The sequence below is a fragment of the Medicago sativa genome, chromosome 5 (assembly GCF_051527215.1).
Source record: "Medicago sativa cultivar Bolivia chromosome 5, Bolivia_mono, whole genome shotgun sequence".
Classification (NCBI taxonomy): domain Eukaryota; kingdom Viridiplantae; phylum Streptophyta; class Magnoliopsida; order Fabales; family Fabaceae; genus Medicago; species Medicago sativa.
The window spans coordinates 3,328,471-3,346,613 of NC_140753.1; the positions used below are offsets into that span (position 1 = coordinate 3,328,471).

Sequence of the window (18,143 nt, forward strand, 5' to 3'; positions counted from 1 at the left end):
TCTTCACTCCTTTATATAGAGGTGTGAAAGAGACGTTGTGAAATTGCCAGCACACCAAAGAGTCGTTAGTTGAAGCTTGATCTTTCACCAATGATCTTTTGCCTGATTTGGTTGTTGTCCTATGAAGAACCAATCTGAAATCCATTCCTTATCCAAAGGAACATATATGCAGGCGAGACCGTATTCTGGAGCTGTTTTCTTGTCTTGAAGCGTGGACACAAAACAGAGTAGTGGAGAATGTGGTTGTACAATTCGTACAAAGTACAATGTCAACGCTTTCGTCCAAATTGCAAGCACACGCCTTCAAACACCTTTGAAATGACCGTTGCAAACTCCACTAATCCTTTGTTTGTGTTTTCGAATCCAATAGACAGCTTTTGCATTGATAATTCTTCAATTCTTGATTCTTTGCAAATCCAGTTGAAATTCAGCTTCTGGTGAAATGGCTTCTGATGAGGCAGCTACAGATGATGCAGCTTCTGATGATACAGCTTCTGATGATATGACTTCTGAACTTCTTGTCTTCAGGAGCACTATTCTTACTTCAGAAGCGTCTTAACTCCAGGAGCACTATTCCAACTTCAGAAGCGACTTAACTTCAGGAGCGCTTTTCCTCTTCAGTAACAAGTTGCCTTCAGGAGCGTCCAAGCTTCAAATTCTTTTGCTCTTTATTTGCTCATTCAGAACCAATGATGATGTAACTTTATAATTATGGTCCTGTACACTTGAACAAATATTAGCTAGTCCAATTTACAATTTTTAATACCTTGTTATCATCAAAACTCTTTAAGGTTCATTGTTAAACACATTTTGTTCCAACAGACTATGCGGGCAATGTGGACACAAGAAAATCTCTATCGGGTTTTGTGTTTACTCTTTATGGCACGGCTATTAGTTGGAAGGCAAATCAACAATCCGTGGTGGCATTATCTACCACTCAAGCGGAGTATATTGCCCTTGTTGAAGGGGTGAAAGAGGCCATATGGTTGAAAGGGATGATTGGTGAGTTAGGAATTACTCAAGAATGTGTGAAGATACATTGTGATAGCCAAAGTGCCATTCACTTGGCGAATCATCAAGTGTATCATGAGAGGACAAAGCACATTGACATTCGCTTGCACTTTGTTAGAGACATGATTGAATCAAAAGAGATTGTGGTGGAAAAAGTGGCATCGGAAGAGAATCCGGCGGATGTGTTTACCAAGTCATTGCCTAGATCAAGGTTCAAGCATTGCTTGGACTTGATCAAGTTTGTTGAAGAGTAATTCCCTTTTGGAGAGAGCAGCATGGTGGTTGATGGTTAAACTGACATCATCACCAAATTAGAAGTCAAGGTGGAGAATGTTGTTTTGGCTTCAAATTTGTGGTTTTGAGAAACAGAGAAATCGTGACACGATTTCATAAACGTGTCACGATTTTGGCTATGCCGAAAGCATGTTTTGCTGGTGTATAATCGTGGCACGATTTTGGGAAAACGTGACACGATTTTCGGCTTGCTGGGTACGTTTTCAGGATAAGGTTGGTCGTACCTTGGGTCGTACGTATCAAACGTGTCACGATTTGGACAAACGTGACACGATTTTGACAGCTGAAGACTGCTATATAAGTGTTTCTTTGCAGATTTTGAAAGAGAGCTTGAAGAGAGAGAAACTTGGATTACAAAGGAGGTAACTTTAGGGTTGAGTGTCTTTGTAGTGAGGATCTCTTGGGTTGGGAAACATTGTAAACACCTTGGGTAGTGAGATTTCACCATTGGAAGGATCAAAAGCTTCCTTTTGTGTTTTCTCTTAGGATTCATTGTGAGTGTGGGTGACATGAAAATGGGTAGAAATTAGGTCTTGTTCTTTTGTGAGCTTTTAAGCTAATTTCTTGTAACCCATTTGTATCACTTTCATCTTAGTGGATTGGAGGGCTGCTCTCTCCCCCAGAGTAGGTCATATTGGACCGAACTGGGTTACCATCTTGGTGTGTTTGTTCCTTTCTTTCATTGCTTATCTTTATTGCTTTGATTATGCTTGTGGTGTTACTCTACACTTAGATTTAGATCTGTTTTTGTTGTTGTTGCTTGGAGACACTTTATCTATTGATTACCACTTCCTTTGCTCCACACATCTTTGTTATTCATTGGTGTGATTTTGTCCGAATTCACAACAGTAGCTCTTGATGATAATTGGTTCATATAGGTTAATCAATAATCCATGAAGGGAGAATGAGAAAACAAGACAAAGGAGTATTTGTAGGAGTTGGGTTCCTGTCAAATCTTTCTTTTTTTTTTCCTTTTATAAAGTTAACTACAACAATTTCATCTACATGACTTGGATGTTTACAATAAATGCAAAGCATACATAAAGAGGAAGAAAAAAAAATCTTCATAGTCATAATATTTCTCAAGTTAACCTCATATACATCACTAATATGTGTATATACTTGAAAAGTGGTTGATCTTGAACAACAACACATGCAGCTCTTCTTATTGATATTGCTCATGATTTTTAGGCTGCAAAAGATTTGCTAAAACAATAACCAATGCTTGATGGTTTATTTATGTTAGTATTTTCTTTCAAACTGCACATTGAAGTCAAGTCAAGTAGAAGGTACAACAGAAAGCTCCAAGCGGCCGGTCCATTCTTCTCCCGGTTTTAAGGTTATCGGATTTCCAACTGCTGCACCATCCACGCAGAGCATTTGCTTGTACTCCTCATCCCCAAAATCCACTATTGACTTTGATTTTTTCTCCCAGGGATTCCAAACAACTATTCAATGTGTAAATTGACATGGATGGTTAGTTTTAGTTATCTTTCATGTTTGTGTAATGAAATAACAGAAGTTTTTCCAATTATAGTACTTAGATTTTGAGTCGGAAATGTCATTTGTTTAGAATGAAAGACACTTACCAACATCTGGAAGACCTTCCTTTCGTATCACAAATGTTCGTTTCTTCTCATGATCTAGAACGGCTACCATACTGCTAGAATCGAGATAAACTCGATCCACCTAACACAAATAAGACCTTAGCATGTTGGTAAAATTTCAAGGGTTGCAGATTAATTTAACTTGATAAATATAAGGATGAACTTGAATTAAAATCATCAATTTCCTCACCTCAGATTCAAATGTTAAAGCATCTCCTTGTTCTGTGAAGCGTTCCTTCTGGTATAGGTTATCCAGGTAGTCAAGAGTCTCCAACCCTTCTACCCTCACTTCACTGTCAATAATCGGCAAAAGTTAAGGTTAACTTAAAAACTTATATGCAACTTTTTGCAACTTTATAAAATTTAAAAACGAACAAAAGGACTTGTGAAAAGAAATTAATCTTTCAGAACAGATTGATTCCTTGATAAAATAATTGATCTTGATCTTATCTTGAAAGTGTTGGAATGGCATACGGACCTGATATCTGATATGGAGAAATATGTATGAAATGCAAAGGAGAAACTGAAAGGCTTGCCATTGACATTCCGGATGCGAGATATCATATTCAGACGGCCATCTGCTGCCAAACAGACCCTTAGGCGAAACTCGAAGCTGAATAAAATAATTTAGTACATAAAACATTGTCATCCAACAATCTCAATTCTCAAGATACATGAAATATACTTGTTATTATATAGGAACTGGGGTATCTAGCTACATGCTTTTGGGATTTCTCCTCTCTTGGATGCGATTCATTTTTCTTTGTAAGGATTCTCAAGCCAATAGTCCTTTAATAGTTCTATATATAGCCTCTCAATTTATCTCAGTTATTCTTCTCAGTCCCCCAAATTCATAAGTAAAATGCTGGTTGTGATGTTAGTAAAGTATAGAAGATAAAGCGCGTCGCACCTATGTGGCCATATCTTCATATCGTCTTCAGATGGTTTGAGCAGCAAGTCGATGCAAGCTTTTCCATTTGAATCCGTGGGCAGTGGTGGAGGATTTTGATCGATAACCCATATCTTATTCCTTGCAAATCCATGTTGCTCTAGTGTTCCACGGTTTCCAAACTAAAATAAATCACACCAACCAACCTTATTATCTATCTATCTATATAGATTTCTGTAATTCAGGTGTTATATAAATAGTACTACTATCTAAAATTACCTGTGGAAAACAGATTGGGATTCCTCCTCGTACTGGTTTTGGAGGAGTATAGACGGCCTAATTGGAAAGAGAGAGAAATGTCATAAAAATTTGTTACATTTTACAAACAAAATTAAGGTTAATTGGTAATATTGTCGAGAAATAACCTACGAATCACTATCACATATATCAGACACAGCACTGATACTGGACACATAAACACCAATCATAGAAGTGACCGGACATGCCTTTAATTCGAAGTGTCAGTGCTACATAGGAAATAACTGGCACAAAAAAACCTCATTTACCTTGGTACTAGTGAACAATAACTCTTCACCGCGTTCTGTTTTCCATGAAAGAACTTGCCCTCCGTGCAAGCTAACCTGAAAAAGTCACACACACAACGCTAGCACCAATCAAATTCAAAAGGGTAGATGCGGTAGTTGAAATTGAAATTGAAAGAGTTGAGAAAATGTAACCGTTGCTGAAGCTCCTCGAACGTTTCGAAGAACAACTTGTTCTATTCCATTTTTGTCCTTGATAACTTCAACTGATGTTATTTTATGATCACTTTCAGCTCCAGAATGATTCATCTCAAAAAACTACTTTGAGAGTAACAATTCAAGGAAAAACAAGAAACAGTATCTCTGTTTTTTCCTCTGTTTCTAAATTCTAAGTAATGGACACCAAAAACTGATTTATCAGTTATCAGAAGTTAAGAAAACCAACTTTGATGTGACAGAATTGGTTCAGCACATGAAAAATCACAAGCTTCCCATGACAACTTTCTTGTGACAAACAAAGTTTTTTCGTGAAGATTGAAAATGAAAGGCCAATTTCTTCCAACTATATGTGATCTAGAAATAAAGATTGTAACTGTTTATCTATTTACTAAGCCAAAATCAAGAGATACAAAGAGTTATATATTTTTGGCACCGTTAGGCCTAATAATTCAGTTATTATCTGTAACAGTAACAGAAACAAATATGAAAATCTTATTGAAAAGGGAAGAAATAAAGTTGATAGTTACAACTCAAGAATCAAGAACAAAATATTGAGGATAAAATGGTGTCTTGTCAATTTTTTGTAATTGAGGTGAGCATGTCTTTTTTATTTTAATATGGACGGATTTTGAAGAATTAATGAAATGGGCCAGTTAAAAGAAACAGTCACATAATAATGAAGGTATCATTATTCTTCAAAAAAGAAAACAATGAAGGTATCATAAACTTAATCCGTAGACAGAGAAAATATGTGATCAATAATTAAGCGGCAAAGGAGAATTAATGAAATGTGTTAAATTTGAATTGAATGGTTTGGACTTTCAACGCCTATTGTGGAATTTAATATGAAAATTGTTACTTTGGTCAACAAAAAAAAAAATATGAACATGTGACTCAGCAAGCAAGCAATACCAGAATAAACGACCCAGTTGACAATTCAGAGTTGTATGATCTTTCAAACCCTTAAAGCGGTTTAAAAGTTAGACATATGAGTCTAATATACTTCAAACCTTAATAAAGCTTTAAATGGAGGAAGACTTGGTGGATTATGGACCTTTCATTTCAGGTCAACAAGGCCTGCTACCACTGTTGTGCTGGGATTGAGAGATAGATAAGATAATCTGTAAACCGTTAGTTAGGGGTCATACAACACTCAAAAGGGACAAAGACAAACCATGTAATACAAATTTAACGGTCTTTTTTTATATAAAAAAAATTAATTGAATTAAACTATGATAATGTGTGTCTTAGCTAACCTTTACAGTATTCGGATCAAGGAATTAATCTCTGCAGTTGTGCGTAAAGATACATCGGTTGCACAAAAAAAAAACACTAAATCACTCTTACTGAGGATTTACAAAATTTAATTTAATCGAATGGACTCTTAGTAAATAACTGATTTTTTTTATTAGTATATTTAAGAAAATGAAGTTTATATTTATTTGAGTCCTTTTGTCCTGCACATATATGACTTCTCATTTTATTCTCCTAATGCGTTGAGTGATTATTCTATATATAGCTTTTTATTTATTATTTTTAAATATTGTTAATTTTTCTTTTTTAACCATTCAATTCCCATGAAAAAAATTGAATTTGGTTAAGGGATAAATAAATTCTAGTCAAAATTTGTTTTAACTAGAATTTGAACTCGAACTATTCGTCTTTCATCGTAGTTCATTAACCATTTAAAGTCAATCATGTGATTAATATTGCTTTTAATTTTTAAAATATATGGTAGCGAAGTAGGTAAAAAGACATATATCAATTAATTTTTTAATTACTTTTCTCTCTATATCACATCAACAAGGATGTATTTTTATACAATCTTGAATACGGTTTTTAATTTTTAGTTGTTTAACCTCTAAAAAATACTCCCTCCGTCCCTTAATGTAACCACCCATTTGATTTTATTTTTGTCCCTAAATGTAACTCCCTTTTCAAATTACTAGATGCATTTATTACTTTTTTCCTAAACATACCCCTAATTAATACTACTAACTTGTCTTGAAATATGAATAGTCAAATTTAATTCACATACACCCTCCGGTCACTAATATAAGCAAAAATCCACTTTTTAGATACATTCAATTAATGTTGTATGTGACATATAATAAAGACCACATACATCATTAATTGAATGTATCTAAAAAGTGGATTTTTGCTTATATTAGTGACCAGAGGGTGTACAAACAAAGGACAATTTGGTAATATTAATACACAAAACATACACATTAATTACACTGACAACTTTTCTTAAGAAATGTGAAAAATGCAAACGGGGTTACATTAAGGGACGGAGGGAGTAGTAGTTTCACTTGCCAAAAAATTAAGAAAGTCGAAAACTTGTACTCCTCATGAACCATGACGTGAGTTTGAAGTTAGAAAGAAGAGAAGCAATGCATAGAGCGGATACCTTATCTATCAAAATAGTCGGTGCACTAGTTTATGTCAAAAAACATGAATGAGATTCCTCTAAAGAAAAACATGAATGAGATTGTCAACAACAAAAGAAAACGTGAATTATATCAGAGCTGGAAAATAAAAAATGAATAAGAGAAATTATAAAAAATCATTTTATCAATATGATTGCATGCAACTAGAACTATTAAATCTTTAAACGAAAACTTATCTTCAGAGTTCAGATAGTCCGACAGCGCCGGCCATTTTAGACAAAATTATGTAATATTATTTTGTCTAGAATAATATATCTTCAGAAAAGACAAAAAATAATATACCAAATGGTTAAAATAATTATGGTGTGACTTTCTACTTGGCTAATTTTGTAGAAATATATCAACACAACGTAATTCATTTATTTTACTAGAGTTTAGGTTTAGGACCAGTAAAAAAACAAGGAAGGTTTGGACTCAACTCAAACTTTATAAATTATTATAATTAATTAATTTAATAACATTTGCACATAAGAAAATGGTTATTGTTAGTTAAGACTTGGAGGAGTCTTTTGTAATTGTGTTCATTTGCAGACGGAAGCGTAGGGAACACTGTCCTTATAATAGCTTTTTGAGGAACTTCCCGGAAGTTGCTTCCAATCCAACAGTTTTTGTCATAAATTTAGGATGGAAATACATTTTCCTTAACTTATAAAGATACAAAAGTCAGAGCGTACAAATGTTGAATCCTTCTCGTGGAATTTTTATTATATTTTACTAAAAATTAAAGGCTAAAGCCCACTTTTTACCCCCTAAGTTTGCAAAAGTTGCGATTTTGGCTCCCTATTAAAAAAAAATGGCAAGAGTGACCCCCCATGTTTACCCCCTTTTGCAAAACGTCAATTTTGACTCAGTCAACCTTATGTGGCACGCCACATGTGTATTTATTTTTATTTTGTATTTTTTTTTAATTCCACGCGTGTAATTCATAATTAATAAAATGAAAAAATGAAAGGGTAATTTGGAAAGGCACACGTGAGCTTCTTGAATTCCAGCAAATGCATTTCCTTCCCCTTCATGTTCAATTTGCAGCAGCAGAATTATATGGCAGCCACACCCTTTTCCATTTCCACTACTACAACAACAATAATCTTCATGAAAAAATGGATCTGTCCATAAACCCGCCACCACTTTCACCACCGACGACAGCATGTTGCCGCACCACCAGACTACCACTCGTCAACGGCGGTGTTATGGAGGTTGCCGGAATTGTAGCCGGAGGTTAAGTTCACGGGAAATTTTTGCAGGAGGTCAAATTAAGAGAAAAAACTTGCTGCATTTTTCCTTTGTATTGTGTTGCATATATACTGTGGCATAGAATTCACCACACACAATCAATGTTACAGTTTTAAAATGTTTCAAGAATTAAAATCAAGGTGGGAGAGAATTTTTAGTTGAAAATTAATGTTGCATACTTTTGTTTTTATTTTGGATTTGGTTTTTAGCTTCGTGTGCCTTGGTGGTTGCAATTTGTGCCAAGCATTGTTTTGGCCTTTGTTCCTGTTGGTGTCGTCTGCGAAAGAGAATTTTTAAAGGTTGTTGACCTGTTTCTTTGTCTGGTTGTTGCTTGTATACCGTACAAAAAAAAAGTAGAAAGGTTGAAGACAAAGTGAGGAGTGTGTGGTGTGGGCAGAACAAGTAAGAAGAAGAAGAAGAAGAAGAAGAAGAAAGGAGTATTGGTTTAAGTTTGATATGAATTTAAGATAATAGGGTTTCTGGAAAATTAATGGAAGATTGAATGAAGAAGATAAATGTTTGGTATGGATTGAAGATGAAGAGGAAGAAAGAATAGTGAGGAAAAGAAGGAAGAAAGAAGAGAGAAGAGACCTCACGTGCCCCTCCCTTTTTTATTTCCTTTTTTTTTATTTTTTTATTCAAATTATACGCGTGGCAATTTTAATAATTTTTAATTAAAAATTTACACAGGTGGCATGCCAAGTAAGGTTGACTGGGTCAAAATTGGGCTTTTGCAAAAGGGGGTAAACATGGGGGGTCACTCTTGCCATTTTTTTTAATAGGGGCCAAAATCGCAACTTCTGCAAACTTAGGGGGCAAAAAGTGAGTTTTAGCAATGATAATGAGATTCTATGAAGAAACATTTGAAACTTTGCAAAAATACTGTTCCGAATGCAAAAGCCTGGGAAGATAACCAATATCGCTTCCAATAAGCTATTTCCAAACAAAGAGTAAAAAATAGCTTATCCGAAATTATCGTCCGATAGAAACCGGCTTCAGAGCAACACTTGAGAGAGCAATTTTCAAATGTTTCGGCTTAAAACATTCTGAATAGAGTACACCAAAGGGAAGGGAGCACAATGCAGTTGGTTTGAGTTTTCTAAACTTACTAGAACATTCACAAAATATGCAACCCACGTCAGCAGTGTGAAAATAAGTACTAGCGGTTTGAGAAATGATACTTATAGTAGTAAATAAAGTGTTGGGGCTCTTATACAATGAGCAATTCACTTTGAAGTTCTAAACTCACATTAGATAGTAAACTAAGTGATATTAATCACTAATGAACAAATTTATAATTGATACTGCATGTAAACAACTTCGAAAAGACCAACTTCAGCTGATATCATTTTGCTATTCAAAGAAGAAAAAAATGAACCAACCAAACGAGGCCTGAAGGTACCTCAGTGACAAAAGGGTTTATAGAAATTTGTCTATAAAAAAAGGGGGAGCTGCATCATACCCTACAACATAGATTGCCTAAGAATGGCCAATCTAAAATGAAGAATGAATTCAACATGAAAATCTGAACTCTTCTCTTTCACAAAAGAAATCTCAACTCTAGTAGTAATTTTTTTTTAAGTTATTCTAACAAATACTTTAATAATCTCATGGGGAAAATGTTAGATTAATGGCCGAGAGCAATTTATATTACATGATTCAATGGGGGAAGGATCGGTTCTCAAAATCAGACAAACACGGTGTCAATTTCTCAATATCTTTGAACAATCACAAAAAGTATGTATGTGAGTATCTAACTATCTATTGTCACAAAGGCAGAGCTCATAACCAACAGTTTCTGGTCTTCAACTCGAAGAATCAAACGTCTGGCTGAAAAGTTATATGGGGGAGGAAAATCACCTGAAGCAAAAACGATGATGGTCCAAGTAACAGGTTTCTGTTTCCTATACATCCTTCATATATGACTCAAATTGTCGGTGGCAACTAACAAGTTGTCATACTGATGCACAAATTGCCCCTGAAAGATGGGAAGAAAACATATGTAACACGACCAATTTAATTAATTTCAATAGAACTGTGGAAACGGCAAAAACTAATCACCATTTGTTTAATTGTTGTGATCATGTCAGCATTAGCTTACTGAAACTGAATTCATTTAAAAACAATCTGATTTAAAAAGTCCAATCGCAAATTTGTAATAATAGTGATATCCCAGAAAAACAAGGACGTGTGTAATTTGAGAATATGTTAAGGATTGCAATTTTATTAAAAATGATAAAATGCAATTTTTTTTTTATTTGTAGTAAAAAAAACAATTTTTCAGTTTCTATATAAACTTTTTTGAAACAAAAATTAAAAACAATATGACACTTCTATATTTAATGAAAATACAAAACAAACTATCAAATATTTTCTTCTCATATCAAATGTCTTAGTTTATCTTTTGCTACCAAAAAACTATCATGTCTTAAAAATTTAAATTGGACGGATAAGATCCTAACAACTAATCATATAGTAAATTCCAAGCACGTGTATGTGATTGTGAGGGGATGGAAAGAAAGAGACCTGTGGACCAGGATGAGCAGCAAAACTTATTTTCATCAATGTGCATCACGTCCAGCCCAATAAACCATGATCCGGTGCTTACATCATCATGTGCATATGTACGAAGAATAAATCTGCAGAGCAAACATATAATTTTATTAGTTATCACAACCATTTTTAACACAATTTCAAAACAAATAGAAAAACCACAGGAAAAAAAGGACACAATACTATACCTATTTATTGAAATAAACTGAGCCAATGCTTTTGAAATGGCATATACCTCGCCTGAAGCATGTCGAAAGTACCTATACATATCAGACAAACACTAATATATGATGCTATCATAGAAAGGCCAGATAGAGAGAAGCAAAATTATGGATATGGCAATATAGCACCACGATCTGGAGAGTAATTTTAGAGTGTAAGAAAAAGTTAAGCAAAAAATGGACAAATATGTAGGAAAACTGACTTTTTATTCAGAAAACAAATCAAATTTATTAATCATTATTATCAAAATTCTATTGCTGCTCAAGCTCATAAAAAAATCCATACCATGTGAATGAAACATCTTTTGATAAGGCATTATACTCAAACTATCAGTAGATCGAGTAATTTTCCTAAAGATGAATTTTGAAAGATGGTATCATATAGACTGTCGCGCTAAATTAAAAACAATTTGGCAATTCTTCTCAAATAAAAAAATGGCTATGGTGGTATCATAGAAAAGGACAGTTTTAGCTTTATTATCAACACTCCACCATAAGCAAAAGTCCTGTCAACTAATCTTATTTTAAAATTTTAAATAAAAAAAAAAAAAAAAAAACCTACACTTACTAACATGGACTTAATTTTGAAAACCTTAACAAGCCCTTTGTTAACAGTTGTCAGAAAATGGGTGTAGGTAATCGGTGTTGTTAAGACACTGGTTATAGAATTAAAAATTGGAAAAAAATTCTTGAAAATCACAGTATTCAGTAGCTACTTCCATTAAAAAACTTCTACTATTGATTCCTGTAACCAAGGTTAATGGTATTTTCCAAAAAGAAAATGACAGTTGAGTCTGTATTACTCACGATTTTCCATCACCAAATTTCCACCAGTCTGGCTCATGCCATCTATGTGTCCTATAAGATTTAGACAAAATGAGAAAAGGGAGAAATTAATACCAAAACAAACAATTGTCATTAGTCAAATGAAACATGGAAGCATTTTGACAATACTCACGGGTCAGAGAAAACTTCACCCGATTTCATACAACCAATATATACACGGGGTTTTTCCAAATGAGAAGTTATCACTCCTCCAAAGGCATCTGTAGAATAAATTAAGTCATACAATCAGTGACACATGACACATCCTTCCGGTTCCAGTATGACATCAGCAAACAATAACATTGTTGGAAACAGTCCTAGTAAAGCCTATATCATAACTCTTAGCAAACAAAAATACTTATAAATTAGCCCTTCTAAAAGTGTTATCAAGCTAGTTGGATCACAAGCGGGCAAACAGATTTCATTTCCCAGTTTCCCTAAAAACCTGTTAGAAACTTGTAGATACTCTGGGTCAACAATCAAACAAATAAATTGTCTGTGACAACAGTGGACTTCTCATAGTCGGCTTGTTAGCCAGGTGGGCAAGCATCCTGCCTTGGCAAGGACCAAGGTTGTTGAATCTAAGTAAGATCAATATGGAGTTTGGGATGGTAACCATAGACAGAAAAATTTACACTTAGAAAGGTTTGCACTCTAACTTTAATCTATAGCTTTAAGCTTGATAAGAACTTGATCCAATAAATGGCATAAAGGCTGAGATCACGTTTTGATGTGGCCCTTAGATAATAAACTTAAGCGACAGATTGTGCCTTGGATTGTATACTTTTACCCAATGGTAAATGCAAGACATCTAAGTTCACAAATTCAATCCAGTTGCAACCATAGAACAAGAGATACAGCATCCTTCTTGACATGGATTTTGGAGCAGTACTGTTGCTGATTGAAATACTATGTCTAGATTTTGTTCATTTAAATTGTTCAATCTTTTCGTGTACCTTTTGTTCATGTAAATACCTCAAACGTCAGATATAATTTTATTCAACAGGTGGTATGGCTTTCTAGATTTTGAAACACTCCTAAAAATCCTTGGAAGAAAATTGTCTATCTGAAGTTGCAATTGCATAATGACAATGTGAGACAGCAAAAGTAGTCCAGTGAATTAACAACTAGAACTGAAAAAGGACTTGTATATATGAACCCTACTACGGATAATCTTCTTGACCATTAATCCTATTGGCTTTGATCAAATGCCATCACTTCTGAATTTTCAGTTTGCTAGGAATTCAATAAATTTATCTAATTTTAGGGGAGGGGCTTGTCAAGAAATTCTAGCTCTTCCGTGAGTTGATCAGTACTGATAATTTCCCTTGTTTATTTTTCACTGATGGTACGTTCTTCAGTCCCTGAAACTAAACTGCAAACTGTGGAATCTTGTATATGATTTCTTCTAATTCTTAAACTCTTTTTTTCTGAAGAAACAAACCTTATGTTCATATATAACTAGAGATGCATTATCATTTTCATCAAAAGAAGTATTCAAGAACCACATACCAAGATTAACATAGACATCGTCATTGACCTTAGCATAAAACTCAGCATCCCAGTTGTCCACAGCATAAATGAAGAACGACTTTGTCTTTTTTGCACTCTCTTCGACTGCCTCCACTTGTTCATCCTGTGAAGAAAATAATAAAGATAATGATGCTAGGATATTAGCTTGTGATAGAACTCAAGAACGAAGAAAAAACTGAATTGTATCATAACTGGATCGATTTAAACAAGGGATAAATTCCAATATACAAACAGTGGCAGCAACTGTGAAATAAACCGATGTTGGTTATGGATGATGTGAACTCCTTACAGAAATGAAGAAAAATAGAAAATACCGAGACCTAGTGTTACCCCTTTCCTGAGGAAGAAACCTTTCTTCACACAATCTGGTCTACCCACTTCCTTCAAATGTAAGAAACCCTCATTCAGTTACCACTACTTCCCATATAAAACCCTCTCTCCTCATTTTGCATGATCCTCACATCCTCCTCTCCACTCACATGATGCCAGCTGTCATCCCAGTTATTTCCCACTCCGTCCTCTTTTTTTCCTTCTCACCCTCATCGGGACCACTCCCTCCCCCGCCTATTCCTTCAGTTTCTTCCTTCCCTTTCATCCTATATACTTGTGTGATGGACCTACCAGCTTGTTGCGTATATTAAATTAGAGGAGTGCTAAGAACACTCTTGGAAACACTCATTATTTTATTGGGTGAAATCTATGTGGGTTCACTTTGAAAATGGGACCCACATAAAGTAGTAGGACTCACGTTGATTTCTTCCAATAAGAGAGTGAGTGTTAGAGTAAGTATTGGAAAAAGAGTATTCCTAGCACTCCTCATTAAATTATGTGTATGAAACTACATGCCATGCATCCAGATATCAACCAGTCCAGAAACAAGGGGAAATTACAACTATTGGCTACATAAGGTCAACTAAATGAATCAAACAACAATATGATATCTTGTTTTGGACTGTATGTAATGATTCATGACTGACAATTTAAATCCAGAACTCAAGGGTTTAACTTACAGTCCTGCTGGTTTTCCCCTCACCTCTACTCTAACTATTGGGCTGTTCAATATCTAGTCTACTCTCCTTACCGTTGCTCCTGCAGGTCTTCTCTGAAAAACTGAAGTTTGAAAACCATACTTCTATTACACCAAGACTTTTTTACAATGAAAATCATCTTAAATACAGTTATCATCCATAGAAGAAGTTATTATATTTTATTTTACAACTAATAAAAAAAAGTGCATCAAAACTATTAATATAGAAGTCAACATACAAGAATGATGAAGTCATTGGTCTGACTATTTTCTGTTTCAATCTCTTTGTCCAAACTGTCTCCACGATTTGCACTGTATAGAAGACATTGCCAGTCAAATAAAAAATAGCAAGAAGCAGATCATTTAATAAATTTTAATTTGAACCTCAAAAACTTTACCTTCTTCCTATTACAAATCTCACAATGATGCCTTTCTGTTCTGCAAGATTTTTTATAGATGCACCTGCAGATAGGACAGCAATATGTTCAGAAAAGGCTTGCACAAAAAGACTAAAATACAGAAGCTAGATTTGATATTTGTAGAATTTCAAATAACAAATTGTGTGATTTATTTGGAACATATGGCTAATCATGCTAACATTTATAACCCAAAATAAATAATAAAACACAGAAACTTATAAACCAAAATAAACTATAAATCACAGAAATGAGTAATAAATGTTGTTAGAGAATAGTGAATAGCTTGAAACTGAGAAGTGATCTACACCTAGCTGTCAATTACCGAGTTCTAACTTTGCAAGGAATGCATCCTAAACCCAGTTATAACTTATTAGTCATATTTCATTCAGGTACAAAATTGGATGATAAAACTGAAGAAAACCAAACCTGACAGTTATGATTGTTTACTAGTAGCTAAACTACAAAACCTAAGCCTACCCTGAAATCTTTGTGCACATAACAAGGCTTCCACTGAATAAAACTGAGAATTCTAAAATGCATTGGTCTTCCTAAATGAAACCAAACCAATTAAAAATGTACCTGTTGGCATCCATGCCTTACGGATTGCATCTCTGTTCTTTTTTCTACCAAAGGTTGTCATTACTCCAATAACCGAAAGAATCTTTTTTGTAGGTTGCTTCTCATTGTTCACTGACAGTTGCTTTGGAACAAATCCTTCCTTTCTAGCTGCAGATAACTCCATCTCTAGGGCAGACAACTTCTTTTGTTGTTCCCTGAAAATAAGGTTATGTTAAAATAGCCTCTGATAAATGTTAAACATAGCAGGCAAATTATTTGGCTGCTATGTTCAAATTTGAATTCAGTAACCAAAGTTAAATTGACAATACAACACGTATAAGAAAAATTACCTGCAGGTTATGATTTTCAATGTATCATCAACAGATATGGCAGATTGACCCTGAAATCGGATGAACTATACTGCTTCATTGACATCCTATGAGGATAACTTGTAATTAAAAAGAAATAAAAAAACACAGGCAATTGCACTCAAGAATGGAATGCAGAAATTTACAAAACATGATACACCTTTAACAAAAATCAAAGGACACCATATTCGATATCATAATTTTTTATCAGAACTGGGCCAAGTCCAATCCAGTAAAGGAACGGGTCACTATGGAACATGCTATAAGATCCCCTAGAGGCACACCCACCCAAGCGGAACCGCAATTAGGGTCGTATAATGATGATCACATCATCATCTGTCAACAGCTGTCCAACTAGGGTTTCCATCTGAGAAACCCTAAAGTTCCCCTTATAACAGCTAACTCATGAACATATGAGTACGGCCTATGAAGCACTCACACGTACACAGTCACGGACATTGGACACAACATTGATACTAACACGGAGACACCAATAAAATATACATTGAATAAATAGAACTAACTACAAGTGTCGGACATCAGACACCCCTTTAATATTAATAGAGTACGACGGCTCCAATGACGAAAACAAACATTATACCTGAGCAGTTCTTTTTTCAAGCTGTTCAATTAAATACACCCTACTCTCTGCATCCTGCCATAGTCTGCAAATGCCATAACATAACATAACACACGATCATAATCGAAGGTGAAGTTCACAAGGGAAATGATGATGATGATGATGAAGAACTCAGAGAAGTAACTAACCGGCCGGCAACATAAACAGTGGCCATGGTAGCAATCATGGAAAAAATGAGAGCAGAAACTCGAGATCCAAATGAGTTACCATTAAGCCGGTTTTGTGATCCCCGGCTACGCATTTCTTCTTCGATTATGATGATACGTAATAATGATTTTCAGATCCACAGAGTTTTATAGGACGAAATCGATGTTTGAGAAGCTAAGGTAAACTGTGTTTGGGAGTTTGAGCTATGAAGACGACGTTATAACCGTTCTTATTTTTCAAGGATTCGATTTGAAGTTTCAATTGAAGTTGAGAGGGAGAACCACGGGGCCAATAAATAACGAGGGACGTGAATGAGGGGAATTAAATTAAATTAAATAATAATCAATACAACGGGACGAGGTAAACTTTGGATGAAAATGGAAGGAGATATTCACCGGACCGGAGGTGATTAGTTAATTTTCATTTTCATTGTCTGTCATATAATAAGTGTCACAGTATAGTCTCTAGATATTTCGGACCAATGACAGAAATGATAAAATCACTATAGTCCGAAGTTATGCTGGTGTCGTTAACTTGTCAAAAGGTAATGGTGTCCCAGTGAAGATTAAGTTTAATTCGTAAAATGTTGGTTCATGTGATGCAAGACTGTGAGTTAATTTTCGTTGTTGATTTGAGGATATATTTTCATTCTGATTAATATAGACATTCAACTTAACTAAACCTTTTCAATTAGTATATAAACAAAAATAAATATTTGAGTTTGATTTCTCTAATCAAATATAAATAAATATATTTGAGTTTGAACTTTGATCTCTCTAATCAAATAATTTTAGTCAACATTTGCTTTCCGTAAAACATTGATCCTTTGCTGTTTTGGATATGTAAAAAAATGTTTCAAGTCACAAAGAATATTTGTATTAAATATTTGTAATATTTTTTATTTTTTTGACATAACAAAGAATATTTGTATTAGTTTTTTAGAGGAAGAAAATTTATATTAGTAATTACCTATTTTCCTTCAAAAAAAAATTAGTACTTACCTTTTCATAAATTTGGTCAATAATTTTTTTTTTTTTTGAAGAGGCTGGTCAATAAAAATTAATGAGGGTCTATATATATATATATATATATATATATATATATATATATTCCCTCAAAAAAAATATATATATATATATATATTTTATGCATTCAATTGATAATTTTTTTTAGGGGTTCAATTAATAATTGATTTTTTGTAAAAATATATATAATAATTGATTATCAAGTCAATAAGTATACCAACACACGTTGGCTCAGTTGGTAAGGAACGGGCCACTTCCTTGCAGAAGGTTGTGTGTTCGATTCCCTCTGCCGATGTGAGGGCAGTGTTGGTGGGTGATCTGTAAGTACCTCTATAAGTGCCCTTTGGGCCCAGAAGCGTGCCCTGACCCTGGTGGTGACCGGAGCCGAACCCACCTAAACTTTTTACTAACCAAGTCAATAAGTATAATGATCGTTTGTCAAAAAAAAAAAAAGTATAATGATCGTTGTCAAAAAAAAAAAAAGTATAATGATCGTCCCCACGAAAAGGGTATAATATATCGTGTGAAAAATATTTTCTATATCAAGTACTCCCTCCGTCCCGGAATAACTGACCCATT

At 34.3% G+C, this 18,143-nt stretch overlaps 2 protein-coding genes across 2 annotated transcripts; both read right to left on the reverse strand.

Annotated features, from left to right (window-relative positions):
- Nucleotides 1-2,248: 2,248 nt before the first annotated feature.
- LOC146919193 (putative glucose-6-phosphate 1-epimerase) lies at nt 2,249-5,710 on the reverse strand. Its single transcript, XM_085712452.1, has 8 exons — nt 4,539-5,710; nt 4,368-4,442; nt 4,081-4,137; nt 3,823-3,983; nt 3,391-3,525; nt 3,103-3,205; nt 2,895-2,994; nt 2,249-2,753 (listed from the first exon to the last, which is right to left on the reverse strand). Exons 1-8 carry the CDS (start codon nt 4,650-4,652, stop codon nt 2,584-2,586), a joined length of 915 nt encoding a protein of 304 aa, XP_085568578.1. The 5' UTR covers nt 4,653-5,710; the 3' UTR covers nt 2,249-2,583.
- Nucleotides 5,711-9,846: 4,136 nt separating this feature from the next.
- LOC146919194 (hydroxyproline O-galactosyltransferase HPGT1-like) lies at nt 9,847-16,808 on the reverse strand. The gene is made up of 12 exons (XM_085712453.1): nt 16,521-16,808; nt 16,354-16,417; nt 15,735-15,784; nt 15,406-15,599; nt 14,806-14,869; nt 14,647-14,719; nt 13,360-13,483; nt 11,981-12,068; nt 11,830-11,880; nt 10,990-11,061; nt 10,775-10,887; nt 9,847-10,226 (listed from the first exon to the last, which is right to left on the reverse strand). Exons 1-12 carry the CDS (start codon nt 16,631-16,633, stop codon nt 10,204-10,206), a joined length of 1,029 nt encoding a protein of 342 aa, XP_085568579.1. The 5' UTR covers nt 16,634-16,808; the 3' UTR covers nt 9,847-10,203.
- Nucleotides 16,809-18,143: the final 1,335 nt, after the last annotated feature.

Coding starts and splice junctions, on each gene's coding strand:
- LOC146919193 (XM_085712452.1), bottom strand. CDS start 4,652: ATGAATCATTCTGGAGCTGAAAGTGATCATAAAATAACATCAGTTGAA. Junction 3,984..4,080: donor TCCCAATCTGTTTTCCACAG/GTAATTTTAGAT, acceptor GATTTATTTTAG/TTTGGAAACCGTGGAACACT. Junction 3,526..3,822: donor ATGAAGATATGGCCACATAG/GTGCGACGCGCT, acceptor TATTTTATTCAG/CTTCGAGTTTCGCCTAAGGG.
- LOC146919194 (XM_085712453.1), bottom strand. CDS start 16,633: ATGCGTAGCCGGGGATCACAAAACCGGCTTAATGGTAACTCATTTGGA. Junction 14,870..15,405: donor TAAGGCATGGATGCCAACAG/GTACATTTTTAA, acceptor TCCTATCTGCAG/GTGCATCTATAAAAAATCTT. Junction 11,062..11,829: donor AAATTTGGTGATGGAAAATC/GTGAGTAATACA, acceptor TGATATGTATAG/GTACTTTCGACATGCTTCAG.